Genomic DNA, 9,890 nt, shown 5'->3' with positions numbered 1-9,890 from the left:
CAGGGAGAGGACTGTCTGCTATGCGCTTAAACCAGGAGCAGGACCTCCTGGCTAACACTGGCAGGGCTGGCGCTCCTCAGCAACATGCAGGCAGGCAGTGCTAATTAATGCTGTGTTCTAGCTGCAGATGCAGAACCAGCCCTTGGGGCTGGGCCACAGGCCAGACAAAGCCTGGTAGGCAAGCAGAGGAAGGCTCTCAGGGCTGGCTATTGGTGGCCAGACTTGGCTACCCCACTGAGCAGAAGCCAAGTGTTCACATGCAAGGAAATGTGTCTATTAATTAAGTGCTGGGTGCTCAAGGTATCTGGAACATAGGTCAGATAGCACCTCCAGGTAAAACTGTGCAGACCCGGCTTCCCAAGCACATGTGAAGTCTAATACGCCCGTGGGCAGGCAGCATGCATAGCAAGAACTGAAAACCGCGGTTGGAACTACGTATAAGGAGTCCATCCATGCCACCCAGGCCTCAAATGTCCAAGATGAAGTGAGGTGAGGTGGTTTCGATGGCCTGTTCCCTGGTTTCAGCTGAGGATGGAGTCCGTAGGCCTGGGATGACGCCCACGAGTCTCTGCATCTACCAGTACCTGAGACCTCCCCAGGCAGGACAGCCACTCGAGGAGGGCCGCTCCTTGAAGAGGGACAGAAGCTGGGCCCTGAGTGAGCGGTCTCCTTGAGGGGAGACACCTGGCGGGAACCCCGAGGCGCACACATGGAGGCAGGAGAGCCACTGAGGAAGGCTGGGCCCCAGGCCACCTCGAGGAAGCATGTCACCCTCTGCACGTGACACTCCTCCCCTCAACACTCCCCTCAGCCTGCAACAGCTTTATTTTAATCATTCAGCACTTGCGTCGTATTCCACTTTTAGAGTCCTCCAAATGCTTCAGACTAAAGCGTGTTTCCCTTTAGACGGATGGAAGAAGTGAGTGCTTGCAGGACACAGCCAGCGGGAGGCAGTCCTAGTCTGCTTCTGACCCTCCCCATCCTAACAACACACAGCAAAGTGTTTATTTATTTTTGTGTTGCATGGGGGGCGGGGACCACAGAACCTGGAGTCAGTTTGGTTAACAATAACTTATAAGCTAGGAAAGGGTCGCATATTACAGAAAACTTGAAATAGACAGCTTAAGAATTTATACAGTAAGTGATGAAAATAACTGACAACATTACATTATAGGCCAGTGGTCCAACGCCACAGCAAACAGTAACACAGGGGACCAGAGGACCAGCATATGTCTGTTAGTTCACTTGCTTCGGACACTAGGATTTAGATGGAGTATGTATTCGTGGGTCATATGCGACACTCCTTCTCTAACTCATCAGGTGACACTCAGATTGAGGTAACTTCTAGAAGTCACTACACTGAACAATATAGACTCAATTGTTTATGAACTAACTGTAAGGTAATACTAATTATTTCAAAGCATAAACTAAATATAAAATGTAAAAAAATATCTAATTTAAAAAAACGTGCAGTAAAAAAATGAATATTTAGTACAAAGCACCTATCAATACAAATTAAACAAAAGCAGAACAAGGCACAATTCTTGGGAAACCGATGGTAAGCCCTGGTTTCACCACTGAATAGGAGCCAGATTTTACATGAGTCATTCCGTTCAAGGAGGATTTGAAAGTCAATTTACAGTTCTATCCCAGATCCTAGCTATTAGGAGTCTGCAAGGACCTTTCATACAAACTGCAGTTGGGGAAAATGTACTTGGAGCAATAAAATTATACCATAACCCTGACACACCCAGGTTACTGGCAGTTGGCACAGCCCACACCTCAATGCCACCCCTCAGTTTAAGTTAGAAGTTCCTTCCCTCTATTTCCTATCTCATGACACTTGACCTGGGCGACAGAATACAAAGTACAGCCCACATTCTATGTGGCAGCAACTGCCTAGTACTTAGATATGCACGGGATTGGATTTAAAGTTGATGAAACATGCTTAGATGACAATTTACCTATTTAACTTATTTTGGTCATCTGCTAAGTTTTGAGTTGGCTCCCATTACTACTGGTCAACAGAATACTTTGCATTTGGTATACAAGCTACCCAAGTTAGGTTTTTATATATAAGGAACTAAACTCTAAAATCTACTTTGAAGCAGGGGGTAGCCATCTTCCAATGGCCTTGTTATTTACATTGAATGTTTAAAACTGCTGACTCAGACCCACCTGTGTGCCCAGAGGTCTGTTAAGAGTCATAGTGAAGTCATGTGCGACCCACCTGTTCGTAACAGCCAAACATGGACATGGTCTTTCATTAAAACCTGACCAGCTTTTGTCCATGGTTTCATTCTAGGTAACAGATGTTGCTAGCACCATTTATAAGACGAATGGCAAGGTGAGTATAAAATTTTAAAGCTGCCATTAAAGAGCACTGTGGATAACACCAGTTATGGCTAGCTGATAGCTTTCAAGTGCCTATTTGTGTTTTTAAGGAGGGGAGGCCCGACCTGTGGTGGCGCAGTGGATAAAGGGTCGACCTGGAATGCTGAGGTCGCTGGTTCGAAACCCTAGGCTTGCCAGGTCAGGGCACATATGGGAGTTGATGCTTCCTGCTCCTCCCCACTTCTCTCTCGCTCTTTCCTCACAAAAAAAAAAAAAAAAAGAGGGAAAAAATACAAAAACAAAATAAGAGCAGACCTTCAGTTCACTTAGAAGTCAGCGTCCAGGGTAAAAGAGTTCTCCGTTGGACTTGACATCACCCCCATCCTCTGATACTCGCCAACTCTCTTCTCAAAGAAGTTCGTCTTCCCTTCCAGTGAAATGTTCTCCATGAAGTCAAATGGATTTTCCACTTGGAAAACCTGAAAAGATTTACAGCAAAACCTAAGTACAGAACACCAGTTTCAAAAGAAACAGATGGGGCTGTGAACAACACCTCACCTTGCTGAAACCCAGCTCCAGCATGAGCCTGTCAGCCACGAACTCGATGTACTGCTCCATCAAAGCACAGTTCATCCCAATGAGCTTTACCGGCAAGGCCTCCGTGAGGAATTCCTAGGGGCCAAAACACAGCTTCTCAGTCAAACGGAGGTATGAAGAGGTCTTCTTCTGGCACACATAACACCTGACAGGTTACCCACCTGTTCTATCCTCACAGCATTGACAATTATTTCTCTTACTCTCTGCTCTGAAGGTTTATGTAGCAGGTGTTTGAACATCAGGCAGGCGAAGTCACAGTGCAAGCCCTAAGAATAAAGGTCTAAGGTCACTATAAAGCCAAAAGATGTCCATTGTGAAAGTGCAATAGGAAATGGTTTATATCTTTTCTGCATTTGTCTTTATACATCCTGTGTGGCCATACCAATGGCACGTAAAACCATTGAAAGGAAGATGAGGAACTAACTGGTCTACTTCATTTGGGTCACTGGCTCAGTCTCACTCAAGGCGCTCAATGCTGCCACCTAGGCGCCAACTACAGGCCAAGTCTGGTCCTCGCTGCTCTGATGTGGCAAAAGTTGTTGGAGAACTTCCGCTTTGAGAGCATCCTTCCTTTCTACACCCATGCGCCCTCATTTTGCCATTACTTCTAACAGGAAAGGCAAAACTGACTAGGCTACTTTTAGATGTACAATCTAATGCACAGGAAATCGGTAATGCAATTTCAAGTGCATCAACTCTGCAAGTCTCAGTGCATCAAATCCCAAGTAATGCTGATATGGCCTAAACTAGAATACCTGAGCACCGCCCCTGCTTTCTGCAGCTTAATCCAAGCATTCTAAGACATACACTGGACCAGAATGCGTTCGCATTTCATCGAGATGCCCATTAACTAACTTTGAGTTACAGTAGGAACTACACAAAATACTTGAAGGGGGAAAAATATCCCTCTAAAAGTTCCATCATCCATAGACAAATACCTATGTTTAAATGTTCTGTGATATATTGAGAATATAAGTAAAATAATTTCAGTACATATTTAAAGTATTGCATTCCCCGACCTATATGTGGTTGAGTTTCACATGTGAAATGTGGATACAAGGCAACTCGACCCCGTGTTGCCTTCAGGGAATATGCCTATGTGCTGGTGTTTGGGGTGCAGAATAGCCTAGCCTACCACTTGAACTAGACTCACCTCATCTCTGCTAATAAGTTCGTTGGAAAACGTGAGGCCAGGCATCAGTCCTCGTTTCTTGAGCCAGAATATTGACGCAAATGAACCAGAAAAGAAGATTCCTTCCACGGCGGCAAAAGCTACAACACGTTCTCCTATTTAAGCGTCAATGCCAAAAATTTCCAGTGAATTCATAGGAAGAACCAACAAACCAGTAACATCCTTCACAGAAAACGCAGGGGTAAGGAAGGCCACAGGTACCCTTACCATAGGTGGCCTCTTTGTCCCCAATCCAGCGCAAGGCCCAGTCGGCCTTCTTCTTGACACAAGGCATCGTCTCGATGGCATTGAAGAGAAACTCCCTGTAGGTACACAGAGCATCACCAATCCCCACAAGGACCTTCAGTCACCAGCTTCTAGATCAGAGCACCAGGACCCAAGGCCAGATTGGGCTCAAACAAATGTGCTTTTTAAGTACTTGCTTTTTCCTTCATTGTTCTTTTTATTTTTTTAAAGATTTTTTTCATTTTAGAGAGAAGGTGGGGGAGGAGCAAGAATCATCAACTTGTAGCTTCTTCCCATATGTGCCTTGATAGGGCAAGCCCAGGGTTTTGAACTGGTAACCTCAGCATTCTAGGTTGACACTCTATCCACTGTGCCACCACAGGTCAGGTTTCACATTAAAATCTCAACATTTACTTGGTTTATGCAAATATACATTTATTTAAGCAAGTCCAGGTCACGTCCTTAACACAGGCTACTGTATTATGGACTTCCTATCATTTGTACTTCTAGGTCTTATTTTCTGTATCTGACTCCTAGGTCTTTAAAAGACACAAGTTCTACTTTGTGTCCTCCATCTCTTCCACCCTGCCCTGGCCTCAGTGAGTGAGAACTCTCAGACCTAGGTTTTACTAAAGAAGGCATTAGATGACCAATAGTATACTTCTACCTCTAAAAATGGAGTAACCTCCACACTTTGCTTTTAAGTGATTGGCTAACAAACTTAGGCTTCTTCCAAAAAGAGATGACCAAGGAATTTTTTGGACTTAAGTCATTTTTCTATCCCTATATGAATTTAAAAACTTGAAACAGGCCTGACCTGTGGTGGCACAGTGGATAAAGCGTCGAACTGGAAATGCTGAGGTCGCCGGTTCAAAACCCTGGGCTTGCCTGGTCAAGGCACATATGGGAGTTGATGCTTCCTGCTCCCCCCCCCTTTTCTCTCTCTCCTCTCTCTCTCCCCCCCCTCTCTTTTCTAAAATGAATAAATAAAAAAACTTGAAACAATTAGTGAGAGTCCTAAATATGTGAGTATGTCACTCCAATACTCACCTTTCCTTAGCATCTTTAATGTACGTGTCAATGAGAAGGCTATACATTTCAGAATGGATGTTTTCCATGGCAATCTGGAAGCCATAGAAACATCGGGCTTCAGTGATCTGAACTTCTTGGCTAAAGCGCTCCACCTAATGGCAAACACGTTAAAGGTCAGCTTGAGGGAAAACAACTAGCAGCCCTTTGGTCACAGTGTGGACACTGGTTGCCTCACACTCCCTTTTTCGTGCCACTTTAAGGTTTGTTTCTCTATATAATTCTTCATTATTCCGTGACAAAGCTGGACACTTTATGTCCTAAGCCCAATTTACAGATCAAGAGATAAGATTACACCCTTATTTTTCTGTTACCACTTGTTAAATCCTGTTACCACTGACCACTGTCTTTGACCTCCAGTCAGGAGAAAAATAAGAAAAAACTGCTAAGTCTACTCTAAACTGGGAAACGCCACACAAATACTGGCTTTTACACACACACACTCTCACACACATACACTCGAAGTGGAAAAATGGAGAAGAGAATTAGTTCTCCCTTACATCTTTTCCAAGATATAAGAGAAAGTTTATTTATAAAGTCACAGAGGTAGAAGAAATGGGCTTTAGGAAACAAATTACAGAAGCAGAAGAAGCGCCCTTGGGGCTTAAGAGAGAGAAGGGCAAAGGTAAGGCTCTGGGTGGGGGGGGGGGGTTGGAAGGCGGGAAGGGAAAGGGCGGGAGTGCCTCTGGGGCGGGAGAGTGCCTCCCTGAAAACCTGGAGTGAAGAGAAGCAGGCTTTTCCAGGCAGCTCACCAAGTTCTCATTGACTATGCCATCGCTCGCTGCAAAGAAAGCCAGGACGTGAGAAATAAAGTATCTCTCCTCCTGCTTCAGAGCTTCCCAGTGCTGGATGTCCTTGGAAAGGTCCACCTGAAGCGCAGAAGTTCACAGGGGGGTCAAGCATGCGGGGCCTCCCACACCTAAATAATGCTTAGTAAACTTCGCCCCACTTGGTTCGTGCAGGCCTCCCACGGCGAGAACACACGCTACCCGCCCCCGGCAGGGGGCAGTCGGAGGCTATGCCTCCACTGTCTCATAAGTGTCCCGGGCTCCTGAACCCCGTTACCTCCTCAGCAGTCCAGAAGGAAGCCTCGGCTTTCTTGTACATCTGCCAGATATCGTGGTATTCGATGGGAAAGACAACGAAGCGGCGTGGGTTCTCTCTCAGCAGCGGCTCGTCCCGCACGCTGAGCGCGGGAGCCTTGCTCTTCTGCGGGTGGAGAAGGTATGGAAGATGCTCACCTATACCGTGAACCATATGAAATTGCCACGTTTTCGGGCCAACGTCGGCCCGCTGTCGGCAATTTCATGCGGTTCGCCGTCTAAAGTGGCAGGGGTCCCACAGGTGTCCTCTCTATGGAACCTAGCAGACAGGGGACTTGGGAAGGCGGGAACCGTGGGGGGTGTATCAAGTAGGAAATGATGGCGAAAGCGCACTTTGGCGGGAAAGCACCAGGAAGGAGACAATGAATGAGCGCAAAGAGCCTCTCCACCCCTCCCTCCTGGCTGGGAGGCGCCCCGCTCAGCCCTTCCCTGCCCGGGGCTCCGACTCACGGGCTCGGCCGGCTCCTGGAAGATCTTGCGCGCGGCCTTGCTGGCCAGCACGCGCGTGCCACCGTAGACTGGGGGCTGCGGGGAGAAGCGCGGTGAGGGACCGGTCCGCGTCCCACGGACACCACCGCCTCACCCTGGCCCACACGTACTCACCGTGTTCTCCTTGTCTGCCAGGCTGTGCCTCTTACCCGGCGAGCGCTGCAGCTGCTGCGGGCCCACGATGGTGGCGAGCGGGGCGCGACAGGAGAGCATGGCGGCGTGCAAGTCCCACAGGTGAGGCTGCGCTCGGGGTCGGGCTAGCCCCGCTCTTTCCCGCCAGCTGCTTAAAAAGACCAGGGAACCTTCCCATTGGATGTGCCCCGAGCCCACCTCCCAATAAAATTCGGTTCTCGGGCTTTGTAAATGATCTGCATGCAAATTGCGGAACGCCCCGGGGTTGTGGAGAAACGCCTTGTTGAGATACGTGTCCCTGGGGGTGGGGGGTGGGGTTACAAGGGCCCTGAGAACAAGCAAGTTTGGGCGAGGATGTATTGGTAGTGATCGTGAAGCCAATCGGTTAGGGCTCCTGGCTACTGAGTCCCCACCGGCCAGGCAGTTGCTGTGTCTCTCGGACACGTCAGATAATTTATTTTTTTTATTGATTGATTTTTAAGAGAGGAAAGGAGGTGGAGGAGAGAGATAGAGAGAGAGAGAGAGATGGTTTACTGGTTGTTCCTTGTATGTGCCCTGACTGGGGATCGAACTGCTAGCTTGTCATATGGGGACGACGCTCTAACCTCTAGCCAACTGAGGTACCCGGCCGGAGGACCCGTCAGATGATTTAAAGACTCAGTAAAATGGGACTTGTAACCATGGCTAACCCGTGGGATTATTGTTTTAAATATTTTTTTTATTATTAATTGGTTTTAGAGAGAGAGAAAGGGGGAGAGGAGTGGGAAGCATCAATTAACAGTATGTGCCTTGACCGGGCAAACCTGGGGTTTCTTTCTTTCTTTTAGTATTTTTTTTTCTTCAAAATTACCTTTTATTTAAAAACACCTAGACAGACGCATAGATACAATCAGACTGACAGCTGTCAGAGGGGAGGGGGTTGTGGGCTGGGTTAAAAAGGTGAAGGGGGCCCTGGCTGGTTGATTCAGGGTAGACCATCTGCCTGGCATGTGGACGTCCCAGGTTCGATCCCCGATCAGGGCGCACATGAGAAGCAACCATCTGATTCTCTTCTCTCTTCCCTTTCCTCTTCCTCTCCCTCTTCCCCTCTTGCAGTCACTTTGGTTCCAGTGTCGCTCAGTTGCTGAGGGCAGATTGGTTGGCCTGAGCATCAGCCCCAGACGGGGGCTGCAGGGTGGATCCTGGTCAGGGGACATGTGGGAGTCTGTTTCTCTATCTCCCTTCCTCTCACTACTTCCTGGCATTTTGTGGGTCCCTGGAGTAGAAAGAGTCTTGGCTTTTTTAGTGACTCTCACCCTAGGTCCCTAGTCCCGCTCTGGCTCGGTGTCATCATCATAGGAACTAGTTAAACATCTACATTTCTGATGCCATTTCAGCCTCACTGACCCAGAATCTGGAGTTGATAGGAGCCAAGAAGGACAGCTCTTTTAGTATTTTTTAAGACAGGCCACTTCAGCGTTCCAGGTGGAAACTTTGTCCACTGTGCCACCACAGGTCAGGCTCGTGGAGTGATTAATGAGAGTATTAAATGAGAGTGTAAAATGCTCAGTCCTTTGTAAATCTTCAAGTTCACTAAATGACAAAGGGTCTTTGGAGCAGTGTCTTGCCGAAACTGTGGCTGCTGTCAGGCTCCTGTTCCGTGTCAACACTGTATGAAAAGTTGAAAACTGAGCAAAAATTCCTGAGAAAGTTCACAAAATGAAGAACCAGAAATTTTACTGCTTTTACTGGGCATCAGGAAGAAGCTGAAAATCGGGGGAGGAGGGAGCGAAGACCTGAACTTAGTCAATTTTCATTTTACTTAGTATTTGCTTTTTTGTTTTTGTTTTTGTTTTTGTTTTTGTTTTTCTTTGTTTGGGGGTTTGTTTGGTTTTTTTTTGAGTGTGTGTGTGTGAGAGATAGACATGAGCCCTGCAACGGGCAAAATGCTAGGAACGAATGAGGAGCTCCTGTTCTTCGCTGGGAACAAGAACCACCAAGTACAACTCTGTGAGCCAGCCAGAAATTTATGACTCCGTTTTCAGTTCAATTTTCCCCCTGGCCATCCAAATAACACATGTGCACTGCAGAAAACTTGAGAAGTTGAGTCGGAATGCCACGAGGCTGGGGAAAAGTCGCCACCTTCCCCTTCACCGCCTCCTCCCTGAGTCACTGGGACGGCCCCGTCCTCCCGCCTAAACCGTTTTCTTTCGAATTGAGCGGCTTTTTCTTAATAAGGAGGAAGCAGACACAGAAAACAACCTCCAATCCTCGGTCTGCCCGGCGCTGGCACGGGGAGGAGACCGCGGAGCCAGATTTCTGGTCCGCAGGGCCCCGCCCCTGGCCCTGGAGAAGGAGAGGGAAAGGTCCGGCCTGACCCGGCCCAGCCCGGTGGTCCAGACTCGGGAAGAAAAAGGACGGCCACGGCCAAGTGACAACGGCTGGGGTCCACAGGGATCGCCCCTTCTCCAGTGGAGCGCGAGTTTTGACCGCGATCCTACTCTGGTCCCGTTTACACAGCTGCCCACGATTGGTCCACCAGCGCGAAGCCCCGCCTCCCACGCCCACTTCCGGTGACGCGTCTGAGCCTGCAGCCCCCGAGCCCTCACTCGCGCGTTTTCTGTTTCGGAGAAGCCGTTCCGGAAAGGGGTTTCCCGGGGCTGCTCATCACCCCCAATGCTATGCCGGACCCGTGCTCGGGATGGTGGTAATATTACAGTGACCCCCTCCCCTCCAGCCTCCGGGTACCT

General features: G+C 48.3%; 1 protein-coding gene across 1 annotated transcript; it reads right to left on the bottom strand.

The window, feature by feature from the left end:
• Positions 1–983: 983 nt before the first annotated feature.
• RRM2 (ribonucleotide reductase regulatory subunit M2) lies at positions 984–7,309 on the bottom strand. Its single transcript, XM_066236206.1, has 10 exons — positions 7,144–7,309; positions 6,991–7,065; positions 6,503–6,646; positions 6,190–6,306; positions 5,399–5,532; positions 4,331–4,425; positions 4,085–4,218; positions 3,093–3,197; positions 2,893–3,006; positions 984–2,813 (listed from the first exon to the last, which is right to left on the bottom strand). The coding sequence occupies exons 1-10, from the start codon at positions 7,240–7,242 to the stop codon at positions 2,661–2,663; spliced, it is 1,170 nt and encodes a 389-aa protein (XP_066092303.1). The 5' UTR covers positions 7,243–7,309; the 3' UTR covers positions 984–2,660.
• Between the last annotated feature and the right edge of the window lie 2,581 nt (positions 7,310–9,890).

This window comes from Saccopteryx bilineata, chromosome 6, assembly GCF_036850765.1.
Source record: "Saccopteryx bilineata isolate mSacBil1 chromosome 6, mSacBil1_pri_phased_curated, whole genome shotgun sequence".
NCBI lineage: Eukaryota > Metazoa > Chordata > Mammalia > Chiroptera > Emballonuridae > Saccopteryx > Saccopteryx bilineata.
This window is presented reverse-complemented; position numbering and strand designations above follow the sequence as displayed.

Excerpts from the sequence above, each read along its gene's own strand:
- RRM2 (XM_066236206.1), bottom strand. The coding sequence starts at position 7,242 with ATGCTCTCCTGTCGCGCCCCGCTCGCCACCATCGTGGGCCCGCAGCAG. Across the intron at positions 4,219-4,330 it reads GGACAAAGAGGCCACCTATG|GAGAACGTGTTGTAGCTTTT; the intron begins GTAAGGGTACCT and ends ACGCTTAAATAG. Across the intron at positions 3,198-4,084 it reads AACTTATTAGCAGAGATGAG|GGCTTGCACTGTGACTTCGC; the intron begins GTGAGTCTAGTT and ends CTTTATTCTTAG.